The sequence below is a fragment of the Cervus elaphus genome, chromosome 20, assembly GCF_910594005.1.
Source record: "Cervus elaphus chromosome 20, mCerEla1.1, whole genome shotgun sequence".
Taxonomy (NCBI): Eukaryota; Metazoa; Chordata; class Mammalia; order Artiodactyla; family Cervidae; genus Cervus; species Cervus elaphus.
The window spans coordinates 73,446,160-73,464,276 of NC_057834.1; the positions used below are offsets into that span (position 1 = coordinate 73,446,160).

The window sequence follows — 18,117 nt, forward strand, 5'->3', positions numbered from 1 at the left end:
CAGTTTATAATGAGAAGACAGGAGCTCAAAGAGGTTAAACACACTTTGGCAAACACATGTGAAATTTTAGGTTACAATCTAGTCACGTGCATTAATTTGGAAGTTACTAGTTCCCAGATAATTGAATAGGTTGGAATTGCTACTCTAATTGCACTAAGTTTTGTCTTGCTCTAAAACAGATACTTCAGACTGTCAAGAAAAGAATGGACTTCTCCCCTGGTGGGTGAGGTGAAAACTGGCACTCAACTGATGTCCCAATTTGGTGGCAGAGTTTTAAAAGCTGTTGTTGGGTTGATAGCGTGAATGTCTGATATCACATGTAGAAATGATGTCCAATCACTGGAGCTCAAGACCTGGTTCTTTACCACAATTATGGCCGATCTAGTCCCTGCTCGTGCACAAGTGCCAAGAGATGGCAATAGAATTGTGTGCCTCTTAACAATGTTCTTTCCTAAGATAACATGTCTTGCAAACCACAGAATGTGGTGGAGGTGAAATGGTGAGGTTAAAGCCATTTTTATCACCTCAGTACGAGAGGCCACAGCTTTCGTGCTTGAGTGCCTTTTGGTATGTGCTATGGAAAGCACCGCCAAGTGAATAGGCTTTCATTTCACTATTTCATTGTGAGCCTTTGGGCTGAAGGTCACAATGGAGTGTTGTTCCTCCTCTTTTGGAATAGTGCTGCCAAGAGAACTTTCTGATGGATAGAAATGGTGTATGTGTGCCGCCCAACTTAGTGACTAGCTGCCACATGTGGGCTATTATTAAGCACTTGAAAGGTGTGAGTGCTACTGAGAAACTGAAATCTTAAGTTTCAATGTAAATAGTCACATGGGGCTACTGGCTGATGCATTGGACAGTGCAGTCCTAGAAGAGATACCCTGGTTCTCTCTGGAAACTCCAGATGCCAGCTGCCCAAAGTGAAAATGGGCAATGAATTTAACACTAGTCAGTTCCTTTTCTGGACTCTGAGTAGTTTTTGCCTTTCAGGGGAATGTACTGAGGTTATAAGAATGCCTCCCTTGCCTTTCCTTTCTGTGAGCAATGAGGCTCACATGGCTGACTTACAAAACGCTGTCGGTGACTGAGAGAACAAAGCCCTGATGTTTAACCCTTACCCGGTTTAGAGGGGACTAGAACTCAGACTCTCCTTCCGTTCCCCTCCCAGTGTGTGCGTGCTAAGTTGCTTCAGTCGTGTCTGACTCTTTGCAACCCTGTGGACGGTAGCCTGCCGGGCTCCTCTGTCCATAGGATTCTCCAGGCAAGAACACTGGAGTGGGTTGCCATGCCCTCCTCCAGGGGATCTTCCTGACCCAGGAATCAAAACTGTGTCCCCTGTGGCTCCTGAATAGCAGGCAGATTCTTTACAGCTGAGCCACCAGAGCAGCCCTCCCTTCTTAGATAGTGACCCAAATCAATATCATGGGTGTGTGGCATTAGAACACAGGGAATCTTGAATCGCTAACTGAATTTGCCTCAAATTCAACTGTCTCTGAGGAGGGGACCCCTGTCCACTGCACTCACACTTCCTCTATCTTCTATTCTAGTTTCATTCAGAGTGTGAACAGCCAAGTGGCAGAGGGGTGGAGCAGAGGTGGTGATGGTGTGAGATTCGCACGGTGGAATTTCACTTATGCAAGTGTTCAAGCACTTGGGAGAGGTTAGAATTAGCTATTTCTCTAGTTAGATTTAGCTTTAATTTTAATCTTATTTATTTGTACAGATTTTTTTAAAATTTCAAATAAAAAATTCAATTTTTCAGTGAAAAACTAAAACATAAACTCTTTCATTAAATGAATTGGATGGTTAGAGCTAATGGTAGAAGCTTCTGTCCTCAGGCTCATGATCTCATTAGAGATAGTACATCTTAGGCACTTAACACAATGGTACTGATTATTTAGATTGTTTAGAGTATTACATACACACACACATGTATGCATGCGTACATGTGTGCTCAGTCGCTTTAGTTGTGTTGGAGTCTCGGAGGCTCTATGGACTGTAGCCTGTCAGGCTCCTCTGTCCATGGGAATCTTCAGGCAAGAATACTGAAGTGGGTTGCCATACCCTCATATAATTTGTACCGATTAAAAATGCATAATTTGTACCAATAAAATCAACACCAAGCTTGTTCTTTATCCTTCATTCAAAATATGTTAAGCAGCTACTATGCAAAGTGCTGGGGCAACTAAATAGTCTAAGCCAAAATATGATTTCAATCTTTGCAAAGCTCTTGATCTAGTGGGTAAGTAATATAAACCACTTCTGACATTAGACTGACTGGGATCAAAGCACTGCCCCATCATTTTTTATTTTTATAGATAAGGGCAAGTTACATGGTATTTACTAAGTTTCAGTTTTCTTATATACAAGGGGGTTATAGTGATACCAACCTCATGAGCATAGCATGAGGATTAAAAGGAAAAATTATTAATATGTACAGTCCTTAGCCAATACTTACAGACAGTGCTCAACTGTGCGTTAGCTTATTTTTTAAATTGAATTGACTCATGATATTGTATTAATTTCAGATGTATAACATGATGACTTGATATTTTTATACATTATGAGATGATCACAACAGTATGGCTAGTTATTAGGTTGATGCAAATGTAATTGTGGTTTTGGACTGTAAACTTTAAATCATTATAACTAAGCTCAAACACATCTTTATTAATCAAAATAGGAAACCATTACAGTCAACATATTTTTGCCAATGAGAAATAGGTTTGTTTATTAATGTAATATAAAAATCCATGCTTCTGGATTTGACAAACTCTTGGAAAGCAATTTCTGTCTCCTGCTGGTTGTGAAAACATTTTCCCTTCAAAAAGTTGTTGAGATGCTTGAAGAAGTGGTAGTCAGTTTGTGAGAGGTCAAGTGAATATGGTGGATAAGGCAAAATTTCGGGGCCTAATTTTTGAAGCATTGGTTGTGGGACATGCAGTCATGCATTGTTGTGGAGAAGAACTGGGCCTTTTCTGTTGACCAGTGGCGGCTGCAGGTGTTGCAGTTTTTGGTGCATCTCATTGATTTGCTGAGTTTGCTTCTCAGATGTAATGGTTTCACCAGCACTCAGAAAGCTGTAGTGGATCAGACTGGCAGCAGACCACCAAACAGTGAGCATGACTTATTTTGGGGGGCAACCTCGGCTTTAGGAAGTGCTTTGGAGCTTCTTCCAGGTCCAACCGCTGAGTTGGTCATCTCCAGTTGTCCACTTTTCATCACACATCACAATCAGATTGAGAGATGATTTGTTGTTGTGTAGAATAAGAGAAGATGACACTTCAAAATGACAATTTTTTTGATTTTCAGTCAGCTCATGAGGCATTCACTTGTAGAATTTTTTCACCTTTCCAATTTGCTTCAAATGCTGAACGACCTTAGCATGGTTGATGTTGAGTTCTTTGGCAACTTCTTGTGTAGTTGTAAGAGGATCAGCTTCGATGATCCTCTCAATTGGTTGTTGTTAACTTCTGATGGCTGGCCACTGCACTCCTCATCTGTCTCAAGGCTCTCATCTCCATTGCAAAACTTCTTGAACCACTATTGCACTGTACATTTGTTAGCAATTCCAAATGCGTTGTTGATGTTGAGAGTTGTCTCTGCTACTTTACAACTCATTTGGAACTTGAATAAGAAAATTGCTCAAGGGACTTCCCTGGCAGTCCAGACTTTGCCTTCCAGTGCAGGGGGTGCAGGTTCGATCCCTGGTCGGAGAGCTAAGATCCCACATGCCTCATGGCCAAAAAGCCAAAAACATAAAACATTAATAATATTGTAAAAAATTCAGTAAAGACTTTTAAAAAAAGAAAATTGTTCAAATTTGCTTTTTGTCTAACATCATTTCCCTAGTCTAAAATAAATATAAATACACAGCAAGTAATAAGCAAACAAAATAAAGGGAGAAATGTGCATTAAAATGATGTATAACATAATCACATTTATTTAAGAATGTATTCCAATATCAAACAGCAAATGTCAACAACATAAAACTGCAATTATTTTTGCACCAACCTAATACACTCTGTCACCAAAGTTATCACACTATTGACTATATTCTCTATATTACATTGTACATTACATTCCCATGACTTATTTTATTACTGGACATTTGTACTTCTTAATTCCCATAGCCTATTTCACTCAATTGCCCATTTGGTTTGTTCTCTGAGTGTTTCTATTTTGTTATGTTTGTTTTGTTTTTTAGAGTCCACCTACAAGTGAAAACATATGATATTTGTTTTTCTCTGCCTGACTTTTTTTATATAGTATAATTCCCTCTAGGTACATCTATGTTGTTGCAAACGGCAAGATTTCATTCTTTTTTATGACTAACATTTCATTGTGTATATATACATGATATCTTTATTCATTCATCTACTGATGGACACTTAGGTTGCTTCCATATCTTAGCTATTGTAAATAATCCTGCAGCGGACTTTGGGTGCACATATCTTTTTTTTTTTTTGCCACAATGAGAGGCTTGTGGGCTCTTAGTTCCCCAACCAGGGATCAAACTCGAGCCCCATGTTGGAGAAACACTGAGTCCTAACCACTGGACCACCAGAGTATTCTCTGCACATATCTTTTTATTTTTATTTTTTTATTTTTTTGCACATATCTTTTTAAATTAGTGTTTTTACTAATTTATTCAGATAAATAACCAGGAGTGAAATTGCTGGATTGTGTGGTAGTTTTATTTTCAATTTTTTGAGGAATTTCTATACCATTTTCTACAGTGGTTGCACCAATAGCATGTCACTGTTTTGAGTACTTGGACTCTTTAATCAATAGAAATTGATAAGACACCAGATGAGAAATTCAGGCAAGTTATTGGATCTCATGCTGCAGCACAAGGGAAGGAAAATGAGTAACAGATGCCCTTACTGGCTCCAACTGGTGGTGGGAGGCAAGATGGTTTCTTAAATGGGTTGAGGGGATGGGCAAGTTGGTGGATTGGACAGGAAGCATAGCTTAGATGGTCTGTCCACCCAGCTGGTGGTGCTGTGTGCAGAAGTCATACATAGTACCCTGCTTTTGCTCCTGACACCTTAGAAATGGCAGTTGGTTTGTGGTCCTTTTGTATCTGCACATGTGTGCAAGTATTTTTAGTCCCTTATAGCTTCTTTGTATTCTGTTGCTTAAGGAAATATTTGTGCAGGTGCAAGCACTCCAGTAAAGAGTCCCAGGTCCCAGCCTAGCCCAAGCGGGATAGTTTTATGACCCAGAGATTTCTCTCGTGCACCTTCCCAATTTCCTGCCAGAGGCAATCTGTTATGAGTTTTTCACCACAAACTAGTTTTGCCTTTTCTGGAATTTCAAATAAATAGAATCAGAGTATGCACTCTTTTGTGTCATTTATTTATTTTCAAATAGGTAATATTAATATATTCACATGGCTTGAAATTAGGAAGGTACAAAAGGGCAGGCAATCAAAAGTCTTCTTCCCAGCCTTGACTCCCAATCATTCAGTCTTCCTCCCTTGAAGCAACCATTATTATTAGGTTTATGTGGGACCATCCCATAGCAGTCATTATTAATTCAGGGCTTTATACAGGTACTTTGAGAATTCAGTTTTAAAGGTTACCCAAAGGATCTTCAGACAACCCAGCTAAGCAAAATAAAATCAATTTTAAAAATTATTGGAGTTCTTTTTAGACTCTGATTCCAAATGTCAGATTGTGACATTTTACCTATCTATGACTTAGGTAACCTTCAAGCCATATCTAGTTCAAGTTCTAATATTAGAATAATTAATTAATTATTAATTACTTCTCATTTATTGAATTAACAAAACATACATTGAACAAATATAGAACTACAACCATGAACCAAAGAAAATCAAGCTTCTGGCCGGCCTCATTGGTGTAATTAGTCGAGTGGGGGAAACAAAAATTCACCAAAAAAATCGCATAATTACAGTTTCAGTGCCATGTGATGCGAAAGGACCAAGGCAGGGGAGTCTGAAGGTACTTCTCAGAGGTAGAGACTAGAGGTGTGGTCAGAAGGATGAGTACTGGAAGAGCTTTCCAAACACAGAGCAAAGCATACACCAAAGGCCTGTGGAGGGAGAAAACTGAGGAATTGGAAGAGGTCCGTGTGGCTGGAACAGAGATAGGACAGAATGTGGTCTGAGCAGTGAGAAGAGGTGGAGAGGTGGAGAAGAGGCCGCCTGACCACGCAGATTAGTTAAGAGGTTTTGTCTAAGGAAGTGGGAAGCCACTGAAGTGGTAGTGCCTTGGTACACAGAGCCATTTGTGTGGAGACAGGATTAGAGAGGGGCTAGAGGGCATGAGAGTGAACCAGAGACTAAATCAGTAGCCCGGGGCTTCCCTGGTAGCTCAGTCCGTAAAGAATCCGCCTGCAGTGCAGGAGGCCGGTTTCCATCCCTGGGTGGGAAAGATCCCCTGGAGCAGGAAATGACAACCCACTCCAGCATTCTTGCCTGGAAAATCTTACAGACAAAAGAGCCTGTCAGGGTACAGTCCATGGGGTCGCAAGAGCTGAACACGATTTAGCGACTAAACCACCACCACCCAGGCCCCTGGTCCTCCCAGGCAAAGGTAGTTTGGACTAGGGTGGTGATGGAGGATATAGACAGAGGCCAGATTCAAGGAAAATTTGGTAGGTAAAAATCTACAGGATTTTCTGATAGATGGAATTTAGCAAGGAAAGGTAGATTAACATGGTGTCTCAGCTTTCTTATACAAGATGGATTCAGCTGTGATGAAACTTGGTTGAAATTACTGTAAATAACGGCATAATCTAAAGTTATGCAAAATTTTGCCTCAGATAATATTTCAAGTTTTTATCTGCGTGGAAGGACATGGCTCTACTTCCTATTTTTTGAACTTCCTAATCTTTTTTTATATAACGAGAGTGTTTTTTTTTTTTTAATTTTTTTGAAATGCTATTACAGTGGAACCCTTTCTGGAAATTCTGGTATTCAATTAGATAATAACCAGGGCTATCTAATTTCTACGTTCTTTTTTGGGTGCTGATTACTATCATTTTGTCACTTCTAAATATCTAATGAAAGTAATTTATATTGCCTTTGTTGTTATTATTTTTTGCCCGTTTTTCTGGGATTTGACTAGGATTAGTAGCTGGTTTCTGTTCCTCACTTAGTACTTTCCTTCTAAGAATGTCTTCGTTGATATTGGATAACTGCCCGACTGGATATCACATATTTGTGCCCATGTTCTGTCCACTGCCGGACTCTGCATAAACCCAGTGTGTCGAGACGACTGTTGCAATCACAAGTGCCATTTACACGTTGTTTTTTCAGAGTGACCCGGTCGCCTCTTGAGGAAGCTCCGGCGGCCGCTGGAAGCTTGCGCGTCTGCATCGCGTGGCCCCAGCCTGGGACCCCTGTGTAGGGGTCCCGCAATGCCAGGCCCGCAGTCTTAAGGCTGGGGTCGCTTCGGGCCGGGAGCGGGAACGTTTGGTGCAGCTCTTACACGCAAGGGGCGGTTCTAGAGACTGGGGAAGTCAGCATTTGTGCATCCGATGGCTGGAGCTTTGAAAGAGAGGCGGAGGAACAAGCGAGAGCTCCCCGCCCCCGTCCCCCACTGTCCAATCCCTTCGGCTTCTCCTATTCTCGGCCTGCCGGCCCGACCCCTAACCTGCTCGAACCCATTCTGCGGTAGAGACGGCCGGGTCTCTTTAAGGCCCTTCCTGCGCCTGCGCCTTGAGCCTTCCTGACGCGGCCGGGCCGGACCCGGGAGGAGCCGGCGGCGGGCACGCTAGGGGTCGGGTGGTAGTTGAAACCGCGGCGGCTCGGCAAAAGTAGGGTCAGGGTCTGAGGCGGCCCGGAGCTCCTGAGTGAGCGCGGCGCTCGAGAGGAGGCACAGAGGGCGGCCCGCGAAGCCGGGAGCGAGGCCGAGGCGCTGAGACGCGGCGGCTCGGCTGCCGGCTGGATGGGAAGTTAATGTTTACGACGGAGTCCACCCAACGTTTCCAAGGTGAGGGGCGCCGCGCCAGGCCGGGAGGGCCGGGAGGCCGGGCGGGCCGCGAGCCCGAGTTCCGCGGGACGCACAGCCGGGCCGAGGAGCGGCGAGTGGGGGCCGCCACTAAACTTGGCGGCGCGAGCGGGGCGGGCGCCTCCGGCCCCACTGGGGCCTAAGTTCCCTGTGGCCACCGGGACCCTCCCCAGCGCGGTTGCTGCGGAAGAAACTCGCCAGCGGGACTCCCAGTAGTTTCCCAGGGAGGTGAAGGGGCGAGGCTGTTTCGGGGGCGCTTCCTCGTATATCCTGTGGGGCATATTGACTCTTCACCTCCGCGCTCGAGGCCAGGAGTCTGTTCCCACTGGATGACCAGATGGGGCGAGACTGTCCGCGCCTCTTGCGAAGTTGGCGTCTTTACTTGGCCTCGGGGATTCTGCGTAAGGCCATGTCTCCAGGCAGGTGATGGGCGAGCCAGGTGTGGTAAATGACGCCCAAGGATGCAGTTGGGAGCGGTTGTAGCCATCACTGAAATCACCTTATGACTAGAGGGGCAAGCCTCAAATTAACCACAGAATTTCCGGTAGGTTGGATTGTGGTGTTAGTGTTTGATTTAGAGTTGCTGTGATTTCTTTGTGTTTTTCTTTCTCTCTTTTGGGCATCATAGATCAACTCAGTTGGCATCCTTTCACCGAAGAGTTAGCCAAAACTTTTGGAATGGTTCCTTCACTTTACTCCTATCTGTTGTTGTTAGAAGTGGTTTCAAAAATCAGCATTTTCTTTCAGAGATATCTTTTCTGTGGGTTTCAGTGTAGAATAACAGAATCCTTCCATTGGTGAAAGAAATCTGGTGCTTCATGAAAATCCTGAAGTTATCTGTTCGTAGTTTTTACCTTTGTTCTGGACTGAAATGTATTAGTAGCTTTTTTGTTTTGTTTTTCAAAAATGTTATTAATAAACTTTCTGCAGTTTACCAGAAGCTCCTATTCTAAAATGCTAGCCTTAAGGTCTCTGAGAAATTTGTGTCAAATCTTAGAAAACTTATTGTAGTATAACGTATTTTTAAAAAGTGCCAGTCTTGAGTATGCAGGTAAAGACTTTTTACTAAGTGTACTATTACAGATCAAGAAATGGAACATTGCAGGATTGGGGTTTATATCCAGGAGTGGAACTGTTGATTTATGAGGTATGTGAATAATAAAATGTTAGCATTAGAATAATAAAATGTCAGCATTAGATCCAGTTGAACATTTTCCCAAAGTAGCTTTTACCAGTTAGCAGGGAATGATATTCCGTTTACCTCATGTCCTTGTTAATGCTTCTCAGTGTTAAAATTTTTTGCTGTTTTAGTGGAAGTGCAGTAATATATATATGTATGGGGTCGCACAGAGTCGGACACGACGGAAGCGACTTAGCAGCAGCAGCAGCTTTATTTTACATTTTTCTGATGATTGTGGTTAAGTACCTTTTGTTGGCCATTTATATGTTGTCTTTTGTGAAGTGCTTGTTAAATCTTATTATTTTTTAATTGCTTTGTAATTCTTTATTCAGAATATGAGTTCTGTTTGTGTATGTGTATGTGTATACACATCTATCTCCCATGAGTCCTTTCTGGACTTAATCATTTTCCACTTTATATCTTGTCTTTTCAATCTTGATGGCCTGTTTTTTTTAATGAATGGAAATTGCTAATTTTAATGAAATATACTTAGTCCTTGTCTTTATGATTACTGTTTTTTGTAACCTATTGAAGAAGTCCTTGCTTCGCCTGAGAATGTGGAGATGATTTCTCAAGTTACCAAGTGTGTGTGCTCAGTTGTTTTAGTCGTGTCCGACTCCGAGGCCCTGTGGACCTTAGCCCATCTGGTTCCTCGGTCCATGGGATTTTCCAGGCAAGAATACTGGAGTGGGTTGCCTTGCCTTCTCCACCCATGTTATCGTACAGAAGTTTTATTTTTACTTTTTACATTTAAGTTGTACAATTTACAGTAAGTTGTAGGTGGATTGTAGGGGTCAAGATTCATTTTTTACCATATGGGTGTATATTTGACCCAGCACCATTCACTGAATATATATCATCCCTGCCCCTCTGCACTGTGTGACTCATAAGTCAGGTGAACGTAGAAGTGTGAATCTGTTTCTGGACACTATTCTGTTTCACTGGTATATTTGTTACCCTTGCACCAGTATCACTGTATTAATTGATGTAACTTTATAATAAGCCTTGATATGGGTCGTTCCTATTTTGTTCTTTAAGATGGTCTGGGCAGTTCTTGGCTCTTAACGTTTCCATATAAATTTCAGAATCTTGTCCTTTCATACAGATTTTGGAGATTGGAATTGAATCTGTTTATCAATTTGGAGAGAATTCAGTTCTTAACAAAACTGAGCTTTCCAGTTTATGAACGTGGTATGTTCTTCCATTTCTTTATGTCTTTTAAAATTTCTCTAATGTTTTGTAGTTTTCTGTATTAAAGTCTTGCGTACCATTTGTTATTTATTGGTAGGTATTTGATATTTTTAATGTTATTGTAAATGATGTTTTTTTTTTTTTTTTTTGTAAATGATATTTTAAAGCATTTGTGGCCAGTATACAGAAATACAGCTGATTTTGGGAGTGGGGGGAGTGGCTCGGAAATTATTTTAAAACTAATCCCAGACATCATTTCATTAACAAATCCTAAATGTTTAATCTCCCTTCGATACCTACCTAGTCCAGATTACACCTTGTGTGTTCTAATTTTCCAAGGTTTTCTAATCTTTTTCTATTTGCATGTTATCTCCCGGGTCTGAGACAAATTAAAGATTTGTAGAGTGTTTAATATAAAGTGTGACTGTGTTAGGCTCTGGGGATACAAAGCTGATTAAGATGCTGCCCCTGCTTTTAAGGAGTTTAGAGTCTAGGAGGAGTTGTAGAAATTCAAGAAAAGACCTTTATCTTGCTATGATGAAAATTGGTTTGGCTGCATGCAAAAGGGACATTTAAATCAAACTGTGGGGGAGGTAATATGCCTGGCTCCCAGTGTTCTGAGAGCTGGGCAAAGGAAGTGGGCTGTGGGTGGGGGCTGCTATTCACTATACATACTTCTGCTTTATTCCTTGGCTTTCAGCCTTGAGCCTCTCTCCACTCTTCTTGAGTCTGGAGTCTCTCCAAGTCTGTGTTTCCAGAGACTAAATTTATGAGAGGATGTGAATGGGGGAGAAGGGAAACTGCAGGTCCACATACAGACTGTGTGTGTGCGCTCAGTTGTGCCCAACTCTTTGCGATCCCATGAATCGCCAGGCCTCTCTGTCCATGGGGTTCTTCAGACAAGAATACTGGAGTGGGTAGCCATTCCCTTCTCCAGGGAATCTTCCTGACTCAGGGATGGAACCTGGGTCTCCTGCATTGAAGGCAAGTTTCTGAGCCACCAGGAAAGCCTTTCAGTTCAGTTCAGTTCAGTCCAGTCCAGTCGCTCAGTTGTGTCCAACTCTTTGCGACCCCATGAATCGCAGCACGCCAGGCCTCCCTGTCCGTCACCAACTCCCGGAGTCTACCTAAACCCATGTCCATTGAGTCGGTGATGCCATCCAGCCATCTCATCCTGTGTCATCCCCTTCTCCTCCTGCCCCCAGTCCCTCCCATCATCAGGGTCTTTTCCAGTGAGTCAACTCTTCGCATGAGGTGGCCAAAGTATTGGAGTTTCAGCTTCAGCATCTGTCCTTTCAATGAATATTCAGGACTGATCTCCTTTAGGATGGACTGGTTGGATCTCCTTGCAGTCCAAGGGACTCTCAAGAGTCTTCTCCAACACCGCAGTTCAAAAGCATCAGTTTTTCAGTGCTCAGCTTTCTTCACAGTCCAACTCTCACATCCATACGTGACCACTGGAGAAACCATAGCCTTGACTAGACAGACTAGCTGACTTTAAACCACTAACCTGATTTTTTAGTCCTTTACTTCTTCCCTACTGACTGTGTACTTGGAGACTCTCAAGGGCTGAGCCTTTCTGGGGCTCTGAGTAGGCCTATCAGTGTGTTGATGTTATTCCCTTCTGCAGGCCTGGAGGTTTGACTTCTTGTCCTCTGCTTCCTGTCCTCTACCTGTTACTTGTTTTTTTTTCATCTCTTTTCTTGTTTCATAGATGGCATATCTCTTGATCTGCCTGAGAATGTTAAAGATAGTTTCTTTAAGCTGTTGTTTTCCTTACATAGCTTATTTCCTCCAAGTTCCTTTTTTTCCTGTTTGGTATAGTCTCAGCAGCAGAGACCCTCCTCAGAGGTCTGGTAATCCTTGGTTGTTTGCTTATGATTGAGAGACCAAATACATTAGCAAATTTAGGTGTGATTGCCCACAGTGAAATATATAGAGTAAGTGTATTGTTTGATAGTTTTGCTATGTATACACCTGTGTAATTAACACACAGTACAGAGCATAGTGAAAAACCCAGACAATTCCTTCATATCCCTTTCTTCTATCTTCCCCATTCCCTGCCCAGAGGCAACCCCTGTTCTGATTTCTCTCTGCATAGATTAGCACCAGTATATTCTAAAGTTGCCCGGGTGATTCCAATGTATGGTCAGGATTGAGGCCATTGGTTTGAGTGGGCTGTTTGAGCCTCTCTCCAGTGTCTGTCTTTCCTTTTGGCCTGATTCGATTTCCCAGAGAGTATGGAAGTTTTCTGCTTGGAGGCCAGAGGTCTAGTTGCCAGTGGTCTGGGAACTCAGGAAAAGAGAGTTGGGTAATGAGCCATAAAAGCATGTAATGTGAAGGGACACATAATTGGCTTCCATCTTTCACAATGTATGGTTTACCCTTTTTAGAGACTGAATCTCTAATCTGCTGCCTTATTGAGGTCAGATCACTCAGTGGCTTGGAAGAGGAATGCGGGTCTAGGTTTATAATTATTCAAACAGTTTTCACTGGATCTTTCCTTCTTCAGTCTCTCCCTTTGCTCTGGCAGTTCCGGAACGCTTTGAGGATTCTGTACTGTAAACTGGGTTTGTTCTTGGTGGTCAGCACTGCTGTCTTTGCAAACACTACTTGTCTTTGACCAAATCAGTTACCACTCATCCATCTCTCCACCTTTCAAGGTTTTGTTGCTGTTGTTTGTTCCATTCTCTTGATCCTTATGGTTAGTGTCCTAAAAACAACAGCAAAATTTTCTTTATCCTTGTTTTATTAGAGTTTTGTTGTTGTTGTTTAGTCACAGTACTGTCTAACTCTTCTGCAATCCCATGAGCTGTAGCCGCCAGGCTCCTCTGTTCATAGCATTTCCCAAATAAGAGTACTGGAGTGGGTTTGCCATTTCCTCCTCCAAGGGATCTTCCCAAGCCAGGGATCGAACCCATGTCTCCTGCATTGGCAGACAGATTCTTTATCACTGAGCCACCAAGGAAGCCCTATTATGATTCTGGGAGAGAGAAGAATTAGATGTGTGTGATCAATCTGCCGTCTTAACCTGGAAGTCCCTCATCTTTCATCATACAAAAATGTGTTGCCATCTGTCCATCACTGTTGTCTCCTCCCTGTGGGGTTATAGCTTTTAAAGTCTCTGTAGTGTTATCTACATAGAATGGTAGGAGGGAGAGCATCTAAATACTGGATCAAACTGTCATTTGTCTAGAAATCCCTAAATTCATTTGAGAAGTATCCTTTGTCCCAGAGTCTTATAGTCTCAGGATTGGAAGTGATTTTAAAGATAAGACAGCTTAGTGAGCTATTTGATACTTTCTGTAGTGGGGAACTCACTTAGAAGAGAAGAAGGACTGGAGAAATGGAGTGGGCTGTGGATCTCTGTACTGGGTCTGTAAATCCATATGTGCATTAAACATTTAATAGTGAATGAACAAATAATAGATCTTGCATATTTGTAACATATAAAAGTTATTAAAAAGTCATGGTGGTTTTGTTATTTTAATCAATAATTCTTAAATCTAGCTATGGTCATGGTGGGTAATACTTAGAATTTTTTGTTTTTTGCTTTTGACTGAGTTCTCTGAATATTTATCACAGCAGGTCACAGCAGTAGCAGGGGTGAGGGAGAGACAGGAGACTCCTTTACCCTTTAGGTAGGTCTTGGAGGTCTGCCAGCCTATGGGGGGTTTCCTTCAGGCCTGCCTTCTGCCAGATGTGCCTCGGGTCTCTCTTGAACTTGTCTGCTTCACTTCCAGGCTGATTTTCCACCGCAGGAATCAGGTCCTCTTGACCAACTTACAGTGCTTGAGATGATGCTGGCAGTTCTTGAGCACATCTTTGCAGTGCATCTCAGACCTCCTTACCCCCTCCTGCCCAACCCCTTCCCCAACCTGGCTGGGTGGACACTCAGAGTTGGGGTGAGACACAGTCCCTGAGGCCCCCGCATCCAGTCTGGGCAGGAGGTAGCAAACGGTCAGCCAGTTCTCCAGGGGCTGATGCATATCTTCCTGGGGACCAGCATCTCCTCGAACTCCAGGTGAACCTGCCGGCCAGGAAGGGAGGCAACCCCATGTGGGCCTGTTGGTTGCATGCTGTAGTGAGGCTGGCAGTCTTGCCTGCCCAGCACCCCTGAGACAGGCCAGGGCCCACTGCAGCCTGCCCTGGGGTACACCCCTGAGCAGCTGGGAGTCAGGTGCCCCAGAACATGGTCTGTGTGTGGCGGCAGCCTCAGGTGCTCAGCAGAGCCTTCCTAAGCCTCAGCTTCACCCTGAGGCACCCACAGTGCGCTGCAGGTGGTGTGGGTGCCTTGGCTGTTGCTGGAACCCACAGGCTGTGGCCTCACGCTGACCCTCCCCAGATGTGGCCAGGAGACTAACCATTCCACCACCCAGAATTTTTTGTTTGGAAACACAGGATTCTGTACCAGAAAAAATTGACAATTTGCTAAAGTTGTTGAAATCTTGATAGTTAACTTAAACTGGTAAATTAGAGCTACCCATTAAAACCTCTCTGTTACTCCTTTAATAACTTTGTTATGCTTTGCACTCTTTTTTTCTTTAAAACTCTAAGTAGGTTTCCAAATGCTTTTTGAAATAAAAGTTTTTATCACAGAGTTCATGATATGAAAATATTATTCCCAGTATAACTTGATTTCTGTTAGGCTAAATTTATAAAACTTTATTTATTTACCTTTCAGTTGTTTCCATGTTTCTGGGTTTCAGTGTCTTTTGTTGTTGTTGTTGCTCTTGTCCATTCGCTCAGTTGTATCTGACTCTTTGCAACCCCATGGACTGTAGCACACCAGACTTCCCTGTCCTTCACTATCTCCTGGAGTTTGCTCAGACTCATATCCATTGAGTCCATGATGACATCCAACCAATCTCACCCTCTGTCGCCCCCTTCTCCTCCTGCCCTCACTCTTTCTCAGCATCAAGGTCTTTTCCAATGAATCAGCTGTTATCTTCAGGTGGCCAGAGTATTGGAGCTTCAGCATTAGTCCTTCCAGTGAATTTCCAGGGTTGATTTCCTTTAGGATTGACTGGTTTGAGCTCTTTGCTGTCCGAGGGACTCTCAAGTGTCTGTCTCTAGAGTACTGTCTCTGTGCTTCATGAGAGGGTTCCCTGCCTGTGCTTTTGTAGTTGATTAAGTGGCCAAAGACAATGTGTCTTTAGTGCTTGTTTATTGTATTTTGTACTAATCCAACCCTCATAGTTGTACTTTGAAAAATGTTCCCTAAAGCTGGTTAAACTGGCTATTAATCTGGATCTTCATTGTAGGTTTTGCTATGCAATGTCTTACGAATTTATGATTAGGGCTCTATCTTTAAGGAACTGCTGGCTCCTGTGTTCTTGAAAGGAACCTTGATAGAGATAGGAACAGAATGGTTTTCTTATGGATCATTGCCCTTTTTGTTTTTCACAAGAAAGTGTTAAGCACTGATAGGGAAGTGACCATGGGCATTTTGTCTTACCTTTGAGTTGGTGCTCAAATAATTAGTTGCTGTATTCAGCTTGGTACAGATCTTTTGCCGTGTTAAAAATGAATCTAGGGACTTCCCTGGTGGTCTAGTGGTTAAGAATCCATCTTCCAGTGCAGGAGGCATGGATTTTATGCCTGGTTGGGGAACTAAGATCCCACAGGCCACGGGGCAACTAAGCCTAGGCACCGCTTTTACTGACCCCGAGTATCACAAGTAGAGAGCCTTTGTGCTGCAATGAAAGACCCGATGTAGCCAAAAATAAATAAATATTTTTAAAAAGGAATGGAGCATTCTCATAAATTATGCTAGTAAGTTTGTTAGAACAGTGTTAACAGATATTCGATAAAACTTTCACTTTAATGAACAATTGTGTAATGTGATATTTGAATGAAATACATGAGAGAAAGAAAAATTTAATATATTCAGGTATACTAGAAATCATGATAGTTTAGAAGACTGAGCCAGAATTTGATGGTGAGAAGACAGAAGTAAATTGAGAATGAATCCTAGCTCATGAAAAGTATAGCCTTTAAATATTTAATTGAAGTGCATGTAAGAGAGCAGCACAATGCTAAAGACTCAACTGGGCTGCCTTTTTGAAAATGTGGAGAAGCTTCTTTGCCACTGCCAGATGAACAAGGTTATAAATGTTGTCAAGCATGGTATATTTACATTTAACACACAAGATCAGAAAAATGAGTCAGCAGATGATCTAAAAATTTAATGGAGTTGTAAACATTGTCAGTAAGTCATTAAGAATCAGCAAAGATAACATATATATATAGCATCCCGAATGTGTCAAGTATAAGGATGGGTGCTGGGGTAATTGTGATCAATTCTACATAGACAGAATCTTTGCTTTCACAGAATTTATAAACCAGAGGAACACACAGTGGCTACAGTCTCGTTTCTTTACTCTTTTTGTGTTTGGCCACAGTGCTCAGCTTGTGGGATCTTAGTTCCCCACCCAGTGATCGAACCTGGGCATATGGCACTGAGAGTGCCAAGTCCTAACCCCTGGACCGCCAGGTAATTTCTGGTGTAGTCTTGTTTCTGAGTGAGGTGATAAATAAAGAAGGGGGGTAATTTAGTGATTGGTTTGTTTTAAGTCTTGAGGCTTTTTAAAAAATGGAGTGTAATTGATTTTCAGTGCTGTGTTTCAGGTGTTCAGCAAAGTGATTCAGTTATACATGTATCCTTTTTCAGATTCTTTTTCTTTATAGGTTATTATAAGATATTAAATATAGGCCTCTATGCTATGCAGTAGGTCTTTATTGCTTATATAGTAGTATGTATCTGTTAATCCCAATCTCCTATTTATCCCTCCTTTCCCCCACCTTTTTGCTTTGGTAACCATAAATTTGTTTTCTATGTCTGTGAGTCTATTTCTGTTTTTTAAATAAGATCATTTGTATCTTTTTTTTTGATTCCACATATAAGTTATATCATGTGATATTTGTTTTTCTCTGTCTGATTTACTTCACTTGGTATGATAATCTCCGTAGGTCTATCTGTGTTGCTGCAAATGGCATTATTTTATTCTTTTTTTATGTGGCTGAATAATATTACAGTGTGCATGTATATACACATCTTTATCCATTCATTTTTTGATGGACATTTAGGTTGTTTCCATGTCTTGGTTATTTTCAATAGCGCTGCTCTAAATATTGGAGTGCATGTATCTTTTCAAATTAGAATTTTTGTCTTGTCTGAATATATGCTCAGGAGTGGGATTGCTGGATCAGATGGTAACTCTACTTTAGTTTTTTTAAGGAACATCCATACTGTTTCCATAGTGGCTGCACCAATTTACATTCCCACCAGCAGTACAGGAGGGTTCTCTTTTTTCCACACCCTCTCCAGTATTTGTTGTTTGTAGACTTTGGTGATGGCCATTCTTCCAGATGTGGCTATTCTGACAGCTGTGACGCTTTTGTATGGAAAAATGCTGAGTTGAGTAAAAGTTTTAAATCTTAACATGTGCTTTAGAAATTTTTGAGGTGAAATTTATGTGTCGTGAAATGCTCAGAACTTAACTGTGGAAGCTGAATGAGTTTTTTTAAATTGGTGTGTGATTGTCTCACAGTGTCGTGTTTCTGCTGTCCAGCAGTGTGAATCAGGTGTAAGTACACATATATCCCTCCCTCTTGGGCCCTCCTGCCATCTCAGCCTCCTACGTCATCACGGACTGTGGAGCTGAGCTCCCGGTGTTACATGCAGCAGCTTCACACTGGTTGTCTGTTTTATACATGGTGGTGTGTATATGTCAGTGTCCCTCTCTCAATTTGTCTTACTTA

The 18,117-nt window shown here is 42.1% G+C and overlaps 1 protein-coding gene and 1 pseudogene across 8 annotated transcripts in view; one reads left to right on the forward strand and one right to left on the reverse strand.

Annotated features, from left to right (window-relative positions):
* Window positions 1-7,634: 7,634 nt before the first annotated feature.
* Window positions 7,635-18,117, forward strand: part of EVI5 (ecotropic viral integration site 5) — a 226,508-nt gene continuing 216,025 nt past the window's right edge. For 3 of the 8 annotated variants that reach the window (XM_043875547.1, XM_043875549.1, XM_043875548.1), the window contains exon 1: window positions 8,040-8,526. In XM_043875547.1, coding sequence (XP_043731482.1) covers window positions 8,485-8,526 — 42 coding nt within the window. In that variant the 5' untranslated portion in view covers window positions 8,040-8,484. Of the gene's footprint in view, window positions 7,965-8,037; window positions 8,527-10,265; window positions 10,354-18,117 lie in introns of those variants that run through there. The other 5 variants (XM_043875543.1, XM_043875550.1, XM_043875546.1 and 2 more) reach the window with 4 other exon arrangements.
* On the reverse strand, window positions 13,860-18,071 carry LOC122678275 (annotated as a pseudogene).